This window comes from Amblyomma mixtum, chromosome 7, assembly GCF_055824585.1.
Source record: "Amblyomma mixtum isolate Tamu chromosome 7, ASM5582458v1, whole genome shotgun sequence".
Taxonomy (NCBI): domain Eukaryota; kingdom Metazoa; phylum Arthropoda; class Arachnida; order Ixodida; family Ixodidae; genus Amblyomma; species Amblyomma mixtum.
Window position 1 is genome coordinate 141,862,901 of NC_143018.1, and position 18,047 is coordinate 141,880,947.

Sequence of the window (18,047 nt, forward strand, 5' to 3'; positions counted from 1 at the left end):
GGAACATAAACACTTGAGTGCAGTGGGGTCGTGCTGGTACCCTGGGGCGTGCCCCGTATTCCTTTGTAAATAAAATTTTCTCTCTCTCTCTCTCTAGGAAAATCTGCGAGGGTAATTGAGCAACATAGCCGAAACAAACACGGCGTTTTGATTGGATGAACAGTGCTGAGACCTCATTCCTCCTAATTTAAGGTGTGCGGAAATTAGTAAAAGGAGCGCCCAAGGCCAAATTAGAAAAGTATAAAAATACTGCTGTGATTTAGTTCTGGTTATAAACCTGGAAAGACGCGATAGCTGCAGCTAGCTGAGTGGAACTCGCTGAGTCGAACTGTAAAGTTAGCCTTCCTCCGCTGCATTTCGATGGGCGTTCCTTCGTCATCATCTTCCGTGGACGTGGATTCCCAGTTACTGCGTAATTTCATTTCATTTTTTTTTTCATTAAAGCCTCTCTCTCTGTTTCTTATTTCACTCTCACTTTCTCTACAAACGGATGACGGGTGTCCACCGAGATATGCGAGACAGTTACTGCGTAATTTTCTTTCCTCAAATTCATTTCCTTCATTACGCCCCCTCTTTCTTCTTTGACTCCCACTTCCTCCTTTTCTATACGGTGCGGTTCGGGTGTCCACCGAGATGACAGAGAATTAACGCGTCATTAATTAGCGAGCTACGGGCCATGACTGCACGCTTAGGCTTCGCTGTAGTTAAGCAATGCTACTGATGATTTAATTAGGTAATCTCTGACGTCATCAAACGGGTGTCACCGAGATATGAGAGACAGTTACTGCGTAATTTCCTTTCCTCAAATGTGCACGTTAAAGAACCCCAGGTGGTCGAAATTTCCGGAGCCCAACGGCGTCCCTCATAGCCTGGGTTGCTTTGGGACGTTAAACACCAATAAACATAATAAACCAACCTTTCCTCAAATACAATTTTCATTTTCTTCATTACGGTCTCTCTTTCTACTTTCACTCCCACTTCCTCCCAACCAGATAGTCAGGCTCATTCGCAGAATCACTGCTAAGAAGAGAGGTATGAAGGAGGCCGACATCTGTCCCCTTATACATGCATTCGTCATTAGCAGATTCACCTACTCTCTACCATACCTCAAACTATTTAAGGTGGACATCGACAGATTAAACAGGTTACTCAGACAGGCATATAAAGCTGGTCTAGGGCTTCTTTAGAAAGACACCCACGGACAGATTTTATCCTTGGGTATACACAACCAGGGTGTCGAACCGGAACTGAATCCGAACCCGAAACCGAACCCGATTTTTCGCCGGGAACCGGAACCGAACCGAACCCATAATTTTTTCGCCATCTTGGAACTGAACCCGAACCGGAACGATTCAAAGGAACCGTTCCGAACCGGTTCGGGACCCGGTTCAGCCCGACTTTTTTTGCATCCCGGCATACGTCTTGTTTTCCGACAAAATGATATGATCTATCGCATAGACTTACCCACCCGGAGCTGTCTGCGCTGGGAAGTGCGAAAATCGTAACCAGTATTTGCGGCGACAGCAAACTTACAGGAGGTCTCGTGCCTGGGAAGAAGCCTAACTGACGCTTCTCTAATGTACTGCCGCCAATTCTAAACACTTGTACGTCAGGTTTATGTGAAATCTTGAGTTATTACTCCTCCCTTTTACATATTTGCGTAAATCTTTAATCAAAGTGTTAGGACTGCTCTAACTCAGTAAAGTACTATAGACACGAAACTTTTTCTTGCGTGCTTTCTTCTTTCAAACGATGCGTTAGACGTTGGTGTACATGGAGCATCGCGTGGTATTCACCAACACATAATAAATAATTTATGCTTGAATTTCTTCTTGATCCTGTTTCGGTTTGACCAACATAACAATGGCTGTGACGTGTAGCGGAAATTAGGTCACGTGAGGTGCTATAAACGGCGATATAACTGCTGATACGTCGTTCGTTGTAATTATAGGTCAAAACAACGTATCAGCGTTTGTATTAGTTTTCCCGTGCCTCACGTGACCTAATGTTGAACTCACGTCAAAGCCATCATTCGGTTGATGAAACCGACAGAGCATGGGAGAAAAAATTATTTTCTAAATTATTTAGTGGCAGCAGGCGAATGCCACACGGTGATCCATGTATTCTAATATCTATGGCGTCATTTGAAAGGAGACTTCCAGGTAAAGTATGCGAAGTCCTTTTGGCCTAGCATTTGTAACGGTAACGTAATCACCAATTAAAGTTGCGACGGCCTTCAAACTTCTCCGCAGCGCACAACGCTAAGTGGGGGACGCATGATGACGTCATCGAACGTATCCGTACATTTTCAACGCATAAACGCCTGCTTTGAAGGAAAAAAAACCGGAACCGAAGTCAAAGCCCGCCGAACGTTGTTTGGAAGCGTCCAACAAGGCGCGGCAGGGCGTGGTTGACGGCAGCAGTAATTTAAAATCATACCTTCCGTGACATCACACTGAACTTCCCCGCACTCCTTTGTTGCTTTGAGAAGAAGTGCAAAGTTTAATCGTCGATTACGTCACGATTTTAAATGGTAGTGCAAAAAACTTATTATCATTTACCTACAGCCTGTATAGATTTAAATCCTTGAGTATCGCGAATTCCTAAAAAGGTGGCGCAGTTGCCCCTTAACTTGCACTGACGTCGCGCAGCATACGGTGCCTTTTGCGTTTTGCCTCCATCGAAACGTGGCCGCCGGGGACGAGTTCGAACCAGGGTACATCAAATAAGTAACCGAGCGCCCTAACCACTGAGCAACCGCAGTGGGTAGTGCAACATTTACTTTTGTAGGCGTTCATTGTCTTAGACAGCAAGTTCTAAATAAAACCCCTCACGATGAGCCTGTAGGCCAATAAAGAAAAAAATGGCTCAATGGCTGTGGAGCTCGGCTGCTGATTCCGAAAATTCAAAAACCAGCGTGCTCTGTCGCGCGTCGAAAATCCCCAGCTGGTCTCCGTTAATCTGGAGCCCTCCACTACACCGTCTGACATATGGTCCCAATATCTACTCGACAGGTTATACTACTAGTATTACCAAAAGAAGGATGTATAAATTGGTGCAGCTTCTTTTTTTAGAATCCGCATATTCTTGTTTGCGCGCGACGGAAATAAGCAACGAAAGGCGGGTTCCTGGCTACGGTGGAGATGTACTAAAAAGGAAAAAATTAAATACCGATTACACAAAAAGGCAATGCGGAAATACATGTGCTCGCTGACATGCGATAGTGATTACGCCCAAAAATATGCTACTGCGATGCAATGTAACTACGATGAAGTGATTTCGTTATGCCGATTCGCTGAAATTGTTCTGCTTCTAAGAAAACATTTCTGCCAGTCGCCAGCGCGCGGCTCCATCCGCTGTTCTCGCATTGCTCGATCTTGAATTCTCTGTCTGGCGACTTATATCTAATTTTCGCAGTCATATTTCCCGTTCTTAGTGTCTGACGCGACAGGCTTATGATTGTTAGTGTTTTTTTTTTTTAGAACGCTTGGGCGATTGAATACGTTGAGCCTTCACAACAATCTGCCTCGGCTATATCGGGTACAGGTGGGTGATGGGGGTGAGGATATGGGGGAAAGTTTTTGAAGGTGGATTTTTACCAGTGAATGCCCTGATGTGTCGTCCACCGGAGGGTGCATCAAGGATGGAGGTTTCACGCACGCAGCGCGGTTATTTTTGGGAAAGCAGGCTATACTGCTAACGCAGTAAAAAACAAACTAAAATAGTATGTATAGTCTTACCTCTGACTCCGAGTGGGATTCGTACTAATGGCGGCGCAACAGAAAACTCTGTTTGCAGATGCTTTAGGCTACTCGGCTATCTTCTAGGCTTCTATTTATGGTTGTTGCATGGAATATTTGGAACCTCTCTGACCCTCCTCATGCCTTACTTGACGGCGTCGAATTCAGCGATCTCGTCATAAGGTAAGAGCGAAACAAAACTGCGCGAAGACGACGGGACAAAAGAAAGGCACGAATACACACATACAAAGCGCAGACTTCCAACTGACTTTATTTTGTAAAAGCAGGGTGTTTATAAAGGCAATCACAGCAAAATAGGAGACAAGCAGAAGCAACGTGCGAACGGCAATGACAGGGTAAACAAGACCACGTGTGAATTACGACGCATGAAAAGTTCGGATGTGTCCATCTAAGAACTTGATTTCCTGACATGAAAGAGATAAAGAAGGGGCGCTAACACACTTATCACCCCTTTTAGAAATGAAATAGGCCTCGATGACTTCTCTTTCGGTTTTTGTTTTGGCCTTTGAAAGGAACTTTGTTTTTTCCAGGTAAGGAGAACAGTTTGTAGTGTCGCAGCTCTTACAGTGCAAGGGTAGATTGCTGCCGGTGCCACTGCTAAGGGATCGCCTGTGCTCTAAAGCGCGTTCATTAAAACAACGGCCAGTCTGGCCTATGTAGGAACGACCGCATGACAAAGGTATTTCATAAACAACTTCGGAAACACATTTTGTAAACTTGTTCCGGTGGTTCTTCTTGCAAGTGGTGGGTTCTTTTCTTGTTCCAGCCAGTAGAGGGCACACTTTTTTCAGCTTGCAGGGAGCCGAAAAAACAACGCGTATCCCATACCTTTCTGCTACCTTCTTGATATTATGGGAAAGGCAATGAAAATACGGCATGACAAATGGTGGCTTGGTATCCGAACACCCTTTATCTTTTACATCTGTAGATTTTAGCCTTTGAAGCAGGCTTTCGCAGGTGCCAAGAAGTAGATGACGGGGATAGCCAGCGGAAAGAAGGCGCTCAACTTGACAGTGAAAACTGGATGACATGGTGTGGGTACAGGATTTCTGCAGGGCAGAGAGGCATGCAGACATGATGATGCCACGTTTGACTAGCTTAGAATGGGCGCTTTTATAGGGTAGTAGACTCTTGTTCGACCTTGGCGACTCTTGTTCGACCTAGCACGTTGCTTCTGCTTGTCTCCTATTTTGCTGTGATTGCCTTTATAAACACCCTGCTTTTACAAAATAAAGTCAGTTGGAAGTCTGCGCTTTGTATGTGTGTATTCGTGCCTTTCTTTTGTCCCGTCGTCTTCGCGCATTTTGTTTCGCTCTTACCATGAACCGACTAGCCCAACATCATGTCTTACTTCGTCATAAGGCCTCACGTCACCATAACTCCCTGCGTCCGCCCGCACGTGAAAATTCCAGACGGTGCACACGCCATGAAAGGGGAACCAGTCAGGAGGTTGAACTTGCGCAGCATATTCCTCCTGCGTTAAAGTACACTGTTGTCTGAACAGTGACCTCGTGGAACGCGGCAGTTCTGCGTCCTATGAACACGAAGAGTTCGCTCGGAATTCAAGAGTTTTTCATCGCAGACATAAATGTTATAATGAAATGTATGATGTCAATGGGTTTTTTAAGAGACTGCTTAAGTATGTTCTAAAAGAATACAGCATCATGACAAAAATATCATTTTATTGCTGAAATTGTTTCTCGTTGCTCGCACAGGTTGAAATGCACTGACTACGACACAAACGCCCCTTCGGCGCGAAGGTAGTACGTCCAAACATGTAAGGTCCATGTCTGAAGGGTGAAAAAGGTTTTTGTGGCCCACTTATAGCGAACCTAACGGTCCCGCAGGTTCCATTGGTTATATCTGATGTTCGTAGCAAGTGGATTCTTCTTACAACAGCCAAAAATACTAAGGCCGCTAAAAGTGGCAATTATTTCTTACAAAGCTGCGTTATGCGTGCCTACTTGTGCAAAGCAGAGCCTGCCGCGGCTCTTTCCAGGCTATCTAGGGCGGTCATTTAATCCTCGTCGAGACCTTGCTGCCAACTATCCAATTTAGGGACGGGGTATAACTAATCATGGATGAAGTGTGCATGGCAACTGGTGGCAGGTCGGCCTCGTAAATGAGATTCCTGGCAGTAGGAAGAGCTCGCACTTGGTGTTCAACGTCTCCGTCAGATCAGGCGCTTCTGCGATTTTGTGGCCCGCAGGAACGCAGTTATCCGAGGAAACATCCTGTCGGCTATGGATCAGCGAAGCGTTGCCAGAAATCTGCAATCATCTGGTCACGCATGTTTTCGAGCTTCTTCTGTCGTTACTGGGCTGATGCAGCGACGAAGTAGTGCAGCGCTTGTGGCGCAGAATGCATCCGTTGCACTGTCAGCGATATGACAATGCCTGCACATTGCAGCGGCGCCAAAGATTGAGACGACTGGGCAGGCTACGCATACCACGTGACCGGGATGGCCAGCAAGGATTTGAAAAATTATCTAATCGCTGTTTTTAGTTGATCCGCGAGATTGGTCAGTAGCTTCGCTTTTGACGATGCCCCTGACTCACGCGCATCGCGCTTCTTCTACTCAGGATGCTTTGCCGAGCCGGCGAACGCGTAGGCAGTGATTGCACACGCGTTGGTCATCGACCCGGGTATGGCCGGTGGTTACTTACCATTTCAATAGAGAATTATAGCATATCGTTACCGTGTTTACATTAGCACTTACAGTGTTACCGGACGCCGGACTTTCCGGTTAGCGCTGCGCACAGCAGTGCCGCCTTTTAATTCCATTTCTGAGTTGACATGTTCTTTCCGGGGCGGTGTAATGAAGGTTGAGAGGCGCTATTTCATCTGCGTGCTTAGCGGAAGGACGACCTCTACAACCTCGAGGTAGTTCACCACGCCACCTCGTTCGCTATAACCGAGTGGTGTGGCCAGAGTTGTTCGCTGTATCTGCGACGAATTTCCGTTGCCCTTAAGCATATTTTCACGGTAGCACCACACCCGCTCGAAATAAGCGAGCGTTAGTTATATCTGTGGCCATTAAAGTGGGCTCCACTGTACATCCGCTGACTTCTCTTTAATACACTAGTATCAAGAAAGTTTAGGTAAGGCTGAAGATGTATGGGTAGAGGAAGTAATGACCGATCGCAACATTTGTCATCTGCCTTGCGGAGAGGCCATACAGGCAGTAAAAGCTAAGAGTGAGAAAACAGAATGAATCAGCACTCGCGAACATGTCCAGAAGACAGGCAAGCACTTACTCACCTAATAAGCATAGCTGCCAGAAAGGGGTTGTTTGTAGCTTTGGAAATAAATGCCTGAAACAAATTGGTGGACAAATGGTGCACGCCAGATTAACCCCTCTGTTTCACTCTATCAAGGGCGCAAAAAATTCTGTGGACGCAAAGGTTGCCTTTGATAGCGCCCCAGGAAGAGTCCCAAACATTCTATCGCGAACAAATTTCTTACTTTACTATAGTGAGAAGCCACGATCAGCTGGGTTTTTGAAGATACTGAGCTATAGGGGCTCAGGATATATAACGTGAGTCACAAAGGCGATGTCGAATAGGTGATTTAAATAAAATATGTTTGGTAAGTTCTTTATGTTAGGGAGAGCCAGTGCACCCACGAGGCTCTCGTTGGGTGGGGGATGGGTGGTGGAGGGATTCTCGAACATTTTCTTACCATGTAGTAGGAGGGGGGACTGGCAAGTCAGTTTCGGTGTGACGGAAAGGTATCTGTCTGTATGTATACGTGCTGATACATGACAGTTTCATTTCTCCGTAGTGCGCGGGAACGTAGTGGGCGCTGCGGAGGCAATTTTGGGGCCCCGTAAGTACACGGCGTGCTTACGGGGCCGTAAGTACACTGCGTACGAGACCTATTACTCGCGCTATGGGGTCTCCCAAACTGCTCAAGCAGGAGGGTCTTGTAGATGCAAAATGTATCGTCTTTTCGTCCTAAACCTCATAAGGTGGATTATAGCGTATACACACAGCCGATTTTCATTTATTTCGAGTTCATTTTATTTTGCGGCTCTTACCGTAAATTCGTATTTTTTCTGCGGACAATAAATAAAATGGGTAAAGTGAGAACATCTCGCATTAAACAATTTTTTCGTGCTCAAGTAACGCAGTAAACACGACAAAAGGAAGAAAGGACATGACACGAGCGCTGACTAACAACTGGTTATTTTATTCTAGAAAAAGTATATAAAGGCGCAGGGCACAGGAAACAACCCCCCCCCCCAAAAAAAAAAACAGAAAGGTTAAAACTTAAAACCCATACTGCGCATGCACATCACAGTCGAGTCGTGCCGTATTTTTCAACGAAATTCGAAGAGTATCTTCGATAGTAGACGGCACTCCCCTATCTCCTGGACCTCACACAATTCCAAGAAAGCCTGACTCTTTAACTACCAAACTGATAGATGGTGTAGAAACACGCTCATCTGCTTCCCCACTTAGAAAGACAAGTCTCCTGTTTAATCACTCTGATCGAATTTTTAGGGAGATAGTGGAGGCCTTTATGATCAGGAAGAATGCAGATGATTCACTTGCCACATAGCGCTAAAAAGACACGGACACACAGGGAGACACACAGGACGGGCGCTAGCGCCCGTCCTGTGTCTCTCTTGTGTCCGTGTCGTTTTAGCGCTATGTGGCAAGTGAACCATCACCAACTCGCCCAAGCTTCCACTCTGACTATACTGATGCAGATGAGCGTGTTGCTTCACCATACATCAATTTCGTAGATAAGGAGCCACGCTTTCGTAGCAACTGTATAAGGTCAAGGAGATAGGGGAGTGCCGTCTACTATGGAATATGGTCTTCGAATTTCATTGAAAAAGATGTCATGACTCGACTACGATGTGCATGCGCAGTATGTTTTTTAGTTTTAATTTTTGCTCTTCTGTTTTCTGGATTGTTCACTGTGTCCTGCTCCTTCATATACTTTTCCGAGAATGTAATAACCAGTTGTTAGTCGGCGTCTGTGTCGTCTCCAGACTTCGGTTTGTCCTGTTTCCTGCGCTGCTTAAGCAACTGTTACCAACTAGCTCACTGTTATGTTCTCGTAAACAAATCTTTGCATTTTTTATCTTGTATAGCGATGTGCAAGAAAAAAGAAAACGCATATCACTGAAACCCATCTGCTTCTAACTTTTTTTGTCCTGAACCCGTTTGAACCGGTTCGAGATGGTCCGAACCGGTTCGAACCGGAACGGAATGGCCCTCTGGAGCCGAACCCGGAACTGAACCCGAAAGGCGTGAACCCGAACCCGAACCGAACTCAAAAAATACCGGTTCGACACCCTGTACACAACACTGTAGAAGAACTCATCACTGCACACAAGGCGATGCACATCCAAAGACTGGTCAACATCTTTAAGGAACGAAACAGCGCAACTAAAACGAAGGACCAAGAAAAAGAGACACGAACACGCGCTGACTTACAACTGACTGTTTTAATCGGAAAACCACATATAAATATAAACCACATATCTAATCTAATCTCTAATTCCTTAAAGATGCAATACCAACTCGCCCACTATGCTATGTTGCTACTGGCCAACACTTCAGCGGGAAGGGAGATTCTAGATCGAATAGGCGTAAACGCTGAACCCATGTCTGACCGACCGGGCCCTCTACTACGAGGAGTGCGCGACAAACTAGTCATCAAACCACTCCCCAAAAATATGCTACCGGGCTTCCACGATGGCAGACGACGAGCCAGAGCGCGGGCTTTGCATAGAAAGTACCTTAATCATCCTGGAGCAGTATACACCGATGCAGCCGATTATAATTTCAGCCAAGGGGCCTCCGCTATCTGCGCATCCAAATTCATAGCAGGAAGAAGCGAGTGCATCTCTGCGGCCTCAGTCACGGTCAAGTACGCGGATCAAGCAGGAGAAGCGGCCATAGCCTTGGCCATAGCAAATACTGACGCTGACATCATTCTCAGTGATTCCAAGACTGCCATACGCAACTTCTCGCGCGGTAGAATATCCCTAACTGCTAGAAACATCCTCACAAATATTACACTGCAACGAGAAATAGAACTGGTATGGACTCCTGCCCATTCAGGGAACCCAGGGAACGAAGCAGCCCACCAACACGCTCGAGGTTTTGTCGGCCGAGCAGTGGGCTCTCGTCCAGGGGGATCCGAGATGGAGGCAGTGATTTCGTACCACGAAATTACCCAATTCTACAAACTCTCTCGAAGAATCTATCCTCCCCCGCACAAGTCACTCTCCAAGCACCAAGAGGTGGCTTGGAGAAGACTTCAAACCCATTCTTACCCGAACCCGTACATTTACGCCCACATCTACCCCGATCTCATAGACCCCACCTACAAACACTGCGGTAGCACTGCCACCCTTGATCATATGCTATGGGACTGCCCGGAGGATCCTCCTCCGGAAGCTCTTATAGAAGCTCCCTCACCAGACGCCTGGGAAGAAGTGCTGCGAAGCTCGGACCCCGCCGTCCAGGCAGGAGCCATCGAGCGCGTCGAAGAGGTCGCCGCCAGCTATAAGCTAACGGCCACCTGGTCCTTCTGCTAAGCGTCCAGGAACCCTTCTTTTCCGACAATAAACTTTTCTCTCTCTCTCTCCTCCGTTCCTCTACAAACGAATGACAGGTGTTTACCGAGGTATGCGAGACAGTTACAGCGTTATTTCCTTTCCTCAAACATAATTTTCATTTTCTTCATCATGGCCCCTCTTTCTTCATTCACTCCCACTTCCTCTACGATTTCGGTTCGGGTGTCCACCGCGGCGGTTGCTAGGCAACGGCTAAAGGTCGGTGCGACCACCGCCGAGGTGCAACCACGGCGAAAGTGCGACCATGCTGAAGAGGCGGGGAGGTTGGCGTAGTTACAATAATGTAGCCCTGCACAGCCGTGCGAGCGGACAACGCTTACCGTCAGTCTGTGTATTAAGGCGAAAACCTTTAATGCCTCATCGTTGTAAGCTGGAGTTGTCGACAGAAATGTCGCGCTTTTCAATTGGTCGAAGTGGTCGTGACGTCAGTGCGCGAATTTCAAACGGGGCCAATTGTACTTAGGCTAGTAACCATGCAACCAACGAAAGGGATCCTATAGTAATGGGCGCGTTAAGTTAAAGGACTCGAGCGCGCTCGAGTCGTCAGAGTGCGCTCCAAGTAAGCTAAACGACCACAACTGACTTCCGGTGTGTGTTTGCAGAGCGCGCTCTACGCGCTCCGCCCTCGACGACGGTGTGCGGGAGCGCGGGTCTGGTTTCGTCTGGCGACGTGACGTATTTCCGGGTACTATGGTGCTACTTCCTTTTTGGCGCTTTTCGCGGTTAACGGCAGTTATGGCTGCGCGGTCTGTGCTCGTCGTGAACACAAACACAGGTACGTACGTAAACTGTTGCTAGTTCGTCGGTGACCTTGTTTTAATCGTTGGTGCATTTGCAGGGTTCGTACTTGATACGGCTGCTGCGACTGTAGGACCTGACTTACTTGAGCTTTGCGGAGATGCGGCGGGCACAGGGTCGGATGTTTACGCGGAAACCGCTCAATGCGACGACTCAGGTGTGTATGAGTTTTTAATGCCTTGTTTCGTTTTTTGAGCCATCAAGAGTGTTCTGTTCGTTTCCAGAAAACGAGCAGTTACGAGCGACAACTGCGGGAATCTTGCGTTGAAAATCTAAATTCTTGCTTTTGCCTTGTGTTGCTGGCGTAGCGCAGCCAGCTTTATTGTAAAGCTGTAGCTGTTTATGGCACGTTGTCGAGCGCGATGTGTTGTACGTCGCCGCACTTAGCGAAAATAAGTACAAAGCGCGTTCGGCACGTTGTCGAGCGCGATGTGTTGTACGTCGCCGCACTTAGCGAAAATAAGTACAAAGCGCGTTCGGAAATTCATGAAATCGGTACTTCCTTCAAACGTTGTACTTGGTGCAGGCAAACGCTCGTTCTTGCCAAAGTGCTTGCAACAGTAGGGTTCTTGAGAGAATATTATAATATATGAAATCTGTTTAAATTTCATGAGTTGCATTTTCACTGTGATAGAAATTGTGACATGATATGAATTTTCACTTTTTGCCGGGTTAATTCTCCGCTGTACTCGCACACAGGCGGTTATTGGAGGTATTCACTGCCACTATTTTTGACGCACAGGGTGACGAAGACCTCTTTTTTTTGTCACTTTTTTAGCGTCAATTCTTAAATGAGTCCTGATGTAGGCTGATGTACACCATGACTGAATGACTTTTACAGAGGACCAGTTTTCCCTCTGGACTGCTGAAAGTGATGACTACGACCATAACTACAACAGTGAGTAAAGCCTCTTTTCTTTGAATTGAAATGGTTTTCATGCTCTGTTACTAATCTCTTATGCGGGGGCTTAAGCTGTAGCTCTCCTTTATGCTGTAGGTCTCCCAAAAGGAAGTTCAAGTTGGGTACACGCCGAGGTACTTCTTCTGATTTCATCTTATGAGAATCATAAAGAAGACTTCAGTGATAGAAAGAGAAAGAGGAAAGACATTTGGAAACAAATTAGTGAAGAAATGTGCAAGCACGGGTACACGCGAACTGCTGCGGACTGTGAAACGAAGTTCAAAGGTCTCAAACGCACGTATGACAAGCACCGCCAGCACAAGAAGAAGAGTGGAAGAGAAAGAAAGGAGTGGCCATTTTTTCAGGTGATGGATGACTTGCTTGCAAATAACATAGAGTACCAGGCTCCAGTGGCGTCAAGCCAGCTCCCACAGCCCTCCACCTCAGCTGCCTGCGCATTAGCTGTGGCCACCCCGGGCATGAATGAACCACCGACAACAGAAGAAACTGTGCACTGCGAAAAGAACTCAAGAAATGATGGTGCTCCGGACCAGAAAAGCAAACCAAATGCGAAGCGTCGTCGAACACCGGCTGGTGTATTGGAGGAAATTCTGCTGAACTTGCACTCATGGCAGGATGAAGAAAGAAAAAGATACCAGCAGCAATTAAAGATGCAGAGGCTTAAACTGGGTATGCTAAAACGCCTCGCAGCACTGGATAAGCAGCAGTGAACTTTGTGGTGTTCTTTTTGTGTGTCATGTTGGGGCAAAAACTTTGTTCATTTTGTATGCGTTTGCTGTTTGTATACTGTGCAATTTCTCAGTTTATATTCTAGTCAGTGAATGTGGTACAGGCCAGTACCGCCCAGTTTAGTTTTTATTCAGAGAAAACATCCAGACACTGTGTTCAACATTTTATTGCCAGTGAGAGTTCTTCTGGCCAAAAATGATCAACTCATGTACACAATAAATAATTTCACCGCATAGAGCTTGTGCATGTGATGCATCTTGCATGCATAGTACTTCGGGACTGGAAGTACCCTACCTGTTGTAAACCTTAACACTACTTTCTGCACAGAAAGCGTGTTATTGAAACCCTCTTCATTGCAGCGTGGCTGTCCGCAGGCTCTGTGTCCTCATCATCAAGAGGTGGATCTTTATCACTCTCTTCCTCGATGGTGCTGTCGTCGTCACCGAATGTGTCTTTGCATTGAAGGATTATGTTGTGAACGAGGCACGATGCCACAATATAGTTGCTCATTCTCACAGTGGGTTTCATGTCAAGGTACTTAAGCCTTCGGAACTTTCCTTTCAGCTGAGCAAAAGCTCGCTCAATTACTGACCTTGCCGCCCCTAGCGTTTCATTGAACTTGACCTCCTGTGTTGTCAAGTGGCCATTGTTTCTGTACGGCCGCATGAGACCCATTGACAGGGGATAAGCTGAATCACCTAGAATATGAAAATTCTGCGGCAAGTTGCCTACTACCTCTTCAAGGCCAGATGTGGCGAAAACTCTGGCATCGTGCATCCGTCCTGGGCTGCCTGCGTGTACATTAGTGAATATCATATTGCTGTCGCAGCAACCCTGCAAGATGACTGAGTGGAATTCCTTCCTGTTGTAGTATGCATCTTGTTCGTTTTCGGGGGCCTTGATTGCAATGTGGCATCCGTCCACAGCTCCAACAACTCCTGGAAAGCGCCATTTTCAGGCAAATTCCCGAGCAACATCTTGCAGGTTTGCAGGCCAACGGATGAGTTCTTTTGCAGCACGTGCCCAGACCTCTATAATGCGATCTGTTAGATAAAACAGTAAGCCCTTGTTGATCCCAAATCTATCTGCCACTCCACGAAACGATTCCTGGTTGCCCAGCAACCACAATGTCATCAGGACTTTAGTTTGCAGAGGTATTCGAGGTGCCCTCTCCATGATGAGCCACTCTTGCGTGATTCTCAGCAGCACCTGCATGGCAACCACAAAGTTTTGAATGTCCAGTGGTTGCTGCTCCTGCTCAAGATATGAGCTTAGATATAATGAATTTCATCAGCAACAAAATGGGCCAGTGCATTTTAAGATACTAGCTCACTGCAGTTACAAAATGTATAGAAAGTGTTGCCCTTTTACCGTCATAAAGTAACTCGCGAGCGTGTTTAGTGCTTGCTTGTGCTTAGGGAGCCACTGGGGCCGAATTACGGATCGCGCCCAGTCCAAAATAATCTCAAAACCGCTCTCGCTGCCCCGCTCCTATTGGTTGGCCGCGACGCCGGTCACCCAAATCATACACTCGTATTCGCCATGGTGGACAAACAAAATTGTAGCAAAACTGTCAGCTGGGCTTGTTGATTTATAGTTATTAAAAGCTGTTGCAGCGCTCAAGGACGGCACACAGTGAAGCACAGCACCATCCTGTGCTTCTCTGTGTGTCGTTCTTTAGCGCTGCACAACAAAATTGATCGCGTCGTTTACCTCGAAGGTGCTTCGGGTCATCCGGAAATGCTCCTTGAACTGCATGTCTGTGTACCGAGGTACTACGTTGAGTACGTATCCTTCAATGCCACGGATGCTCCTCTCGGCGATTCTGTGGTCTTCATACGAAGAGAGCAAAGTTAATATTCTGTAATGCGATAAAGCAGTGGAATCTTACCTTGAATGGCAACACGGGCAGCTTGCAGCATGAAGGTAAACCGCTGCTGCTGCCTGCGCCTACGGGCGTCAAGTTCGTCGAGTTCGTCGTCGTCTAGCAAGAATTGAAGTAACTTGCGCTTGACTGCTGCCATGGTCAAAATGCGCGCGAAATATTGCCCGGAAACGGAAATGGTGGAAACGTCAGGTGGCGCGCTCATGCGTGCACGGGAATCAAATGGCCGTTAAGTTGCGCTCCGACTGAGCTCCTAGGTGTCGCGCTCGAGTACTCCGCCTCGGAGCTCGGAGCAGGCTAACTTAACGCGCCCAATGCTTCAAGTAAGTGTGACTGAGTTCAGTTCATTACTTAATTAACCAATTAGCCTAATTAACCCTTTTAGTCAGACCAGATAAATTAATAAAGCCGAGTAGGAAATTGGTCGAGTTGGGTAATCGAACACGGGTTTCCGGAGTGCGAGACGAGCACGCTCACCACTACGCCATGCTAGCTCGATGGCTTGGAATGAACAAAGGCGCGTCTAGTGAATACAGTGTCTTCGTGCACTCCCATCTTCCTCCCTTCTCGTTACGGCGAGGTTCAGGTGTACACCGAGATATGCGAGACATACATTTCCTTTCCTCAAAAACCACATTACCGACGAGCAAGGCAACAGGCGATGGCGTTCTGTGGACTCCCTGGCAGCGTTGCAAGACGCTGTCGCGTTCCACTCTTACAGGCGTAGCCTAGCACCTTAACCACACATCAGTGACACAAGCAGCAACACCGCGCTTAAGGCTTTCGCCTCACCGCACTTTAGGTCAACAAAGTGCCTCCCAAATTGTACCCCTTGAATTTTAAGGCGAAAGCCTTTAATGCCTCATGTTGTCGTTAGCAGTCGTGTCGGCAGACGTGTCCGCGTTTTGATGGGTGTCCACCGAGATATGTGAGACAGTTACTGCTAATTTCCTTTCCTCAAGTACAATTTTCAGTTTCTTCATTACGGCCCCTCTTTCACTTTCTTCTTTCACTCTCACTTCCTCCCTTCCTGTACGGTGCGGTTCAGGTGTTCACCGAGATGACAGAGAATTACTGCGCCATTTCCTTTCCTGAAAAAAGCGTGGTATTTTTTTCCTAAAGGCGAAGCTTAAGCGTAATTAACTAGCAGTCAATTAGTACTTAGTCATTAATGAGTAATTAGCCACTAATTAGTAATTTATCATTACTTCGTCATCCATTATGTGTGACGTCATCCAGTGTCACATAGGCAAAGTGGTGTGGAAAACGCTTTCGCCTCTACGCACTTTAGACAGTGCCCCCTGAATTTTTTACACACCGTCTTGGTGCTACTGTTGAACTCCGCTCCAAGTAGTGCGGTTTTCGTGGATCATATAATCGGAATTAAGCACTTGCGTTACGGCTGCTGTGCTGGGTGGTTGTCACTGCCTCGCGGTTCACGCGAGAGTCACTAAAAGTGACTCCGAAGGCTCAGAGTGAAGCTCATTACTTACAACCAACTAGTCCTCAAGCATTTTCATGTGTGCATATCGAGCGCGGAGCGTACCATAATTTATACCTGAGGCTGACATGATTGCGAACTTCGTGTAATATGAACGCGTTGTCATGAGCGGAATTATATCAGAATCCTTCGAAATGGTTGCACGCCCACTTGTGAAGGCTGCTTGCTGCATGGTACTGCTTACATGATAGTTAACATTTGTGCGTCTATTTATTTTTGTCGCCTTTCTGTGTTTAAAAAACTAGTAGAAAAGAATTCAAGGGGGCACTTTGTTGACCTAAAGTGCGGTGAGGCGAAAGCCTTAAGCACAGTGTTGCTGCTTGTGTCACTGATGCGTGGTTAAGATGTTAAGCTTCGCCTCTAAGAGTGGAACGCAACAGCTTCTTGCAACGCTGCCAGGGAGTCCAGATAACGCCATTGCCCGTTCGGTTCTACGCCTTGCTCGGCGGTAAATTGGTTTTTGAGGAAATGTATCTCTCTCCCATATCTCGGTTGACACCTCAACCTCGCCGTAAGGGAAGGGAGGAAGATGGGACTGTACGAAGAGGCCGTATTAGCTAGACGCGCCTTTGTTCATTCCAAACCATCGAGCTGGCATGGCGGAGTGGTTAGCGTGCTCGTCTCACACTCCGGAGACCCTGGTTCGATTCCCCAACTCGACCTATTTCCTGCTCGGTTTTATTTACTTACGTGGTCTGACTAGAAAGATTAATTAGGTTAATTGGTCTTTACCATTGTTATATTTCCATGCATCATGTCCTGTCACTCATCTGTCAAGTGATGGAACTCTCTAGAATGTTCGACACAATGTCTATGAAACGTCTAGAAATGTCTAACTTTTAATGATAGTTAAGCATGACTTGCACATTTCGTGGAACTAATTAATGCATGGTTAGTGATAGTTAACATGACCTCAACAAGTACAGATTTATTACTGTTAAGGCACAGGCGCAGTGCAGTCCCCCATGCCAATTCTTTACTACTAATTACCAATAATTCAGTTAGTCATTAAGTGGAATGACATAGTCATGAAATCTCTTTATATCATGTTCCGACTGCACCCGATTAAGTATCGATTGGCTATTGATTGGCATATGCCCATATAAGGCATGCATCCGAAACGCGGACACATTTGCTAACTCTTGGTCACGACAGTACAAGCCATTAAAGGCTTTCGCCTTAAAATATTTCAGGTCTCCTTGCGTACGATGTGCACGCGAGCGTTTCATAGCGGTGTGAGCATGCATGTACACAATACGCCAATGACCGGCGGTGCTGCAGGAACTTTGAACCTGGCCGTTTTAGATAGTAACAAAAAAAAACATTAAGCAAAGCCTTCAGCGGATTCAAAGACAAGCATTCAGGCAATCCATCCGATGGCTCGAAGAGGCGGAGAGCTCAGCGGCTCTCCGCGACACGAAGAGCGACCACGTTCTCACGCCTGAAGTGTCACATGTCCTTGGAAGCTTTGGCCAAACCATAGTGTCGCCTTCCCACTCCTTTACAACCGTATCAGCCAAAACACTGCCTGTCGGAACTGAACCATCAGACGCAGCAGCCGTCGCGATGAGGCGCACACCGAGCAGTCAGGAGGCATGTAATGGTGGCGCGATCACGTGATCAAAGATGGCTGCATCCATGATACGCCGCTGTAAGGAGACACGACCTCTTTCGCCCTCCCGGCGTACACGGGAGCGGCGAACGCTACACTCGCCCCCATCACAGAGGCAGAGGTACGGCCAGAACTATTCAGCCCTAAAACTAAATCGGCCCCGGGACCCGACGGGATCACAAATAGGATCCTTAGAAACTTAGACGACGACTCCATCACCGCTCTCACAGAGTACATGAAG

General features: G+C 47.0%; 2 protein-coding genes across 3 annotated transcripts; one reads left to right on the forward strand and one right to left on the reverse strand.

The window, feature by feature from the left end:
• Positions 1-10,803: 10,803 nt before the first annotated feature.
• LOC149337745 (uncharacterized) lies at positions 10,804-15,074 on the reverse strand. Its single transcript, XM_089553499.1, has 3 exons — positions 14,700-15,074; positions 14,522-14,640; positions 10,804-14,017 (listed from the first exon to the last, which is right to left on the reverse strand). The coding sequence occupies exons 1-3, from the start codon at positions 14,896-14,898 to the stop codon at positions 13,763-13,765; spliced, it is 573 nt and encodes a 190-aa protein (XP_089409625.1). The 5' UTR covers positions 14,899-15,074; the 3' UTR covers positions 10,804-13,762.
• On the forward strand, positions 11,084-13,043 carry LOC149337746 (uncharacterized). Of its 2 annotated transcripts, none has more exons than XM_089553497.1 (4): positions 11,084-11,134; positions 11,198-11,314; positions 11,999-12,055; positions 12,131-13,043. In XM_089553497.1, exons 1-4 carry the CDS (start codon positions 11,095-11,097, stop codon positions 12,787-12,789), a joined length of 873 nt encoding a protein of 290 aa, XP_089409623.1. In that variant the 5' UTR covers positions 11,084-11,094; the 3' UTR covers positions 12,790-13,043. The 2 variants fall into 2 exon arrangements, with proteins under 2 accessions (XP_089409623.1, XP_089409624.1); XM_089553498.1 differs by having other exon boundaries at positions 12,155-13,043.
• Positions 15,075-18,047: the final 2,973 nt, after the last annotated feature.

What these genes read in the sequence shown, in the direction of transcription:
- LOC149337746 (XM_089553497.1), top strand. Translation starts at nt 11,095, where the DNA reads ATGGCTGCGCGGTCTGTGCTCGTCGTGAACACAAACACAG. An exon ending in CGTCGTGAACACAAACACAG is followed by an intron (nt 11,135 to 11,197) that starts GTACGTACGTAA and finishes GTGCATTTGCAG; the next exon opens with GGTTCGTACTTGATACGGCT. An exon ending in CTACGACCATAACTACAACA is followed by an intron (nt 12,056 to 12,130) that starts GTGAGTAAAGCC and finishes CGGGGGCTTAAG; the next exon opens with CTGTAGCTCTCCTTTATGCT.
- LOC149337745 (XM_089553499.1), bottom strand. Translation starts at nt 14,898, where the DNA reads ATGAGCGCGCCACCTGACGTTTCCACCATTTCCGTTTCCGGGCAATAT. An exon ending in TGCCCGTGTTGCCATTCAAG is followed by an intron (nt 14,641 to 14,699) that starts GTAAGATTCCAC and finishes CTTCGTATGAAG; the next exon opens with ACCACAGAATCGCCGAGAGG. An exon ending in TGACCCGAAGCACCTTCGAG is followed by an intron (nt 14,018 to 14,521) that starts GTAAACGACGCG and finishes GTTGCCATGCAG; the next exon opens with GTGCTGCTGAGAATCACGCA.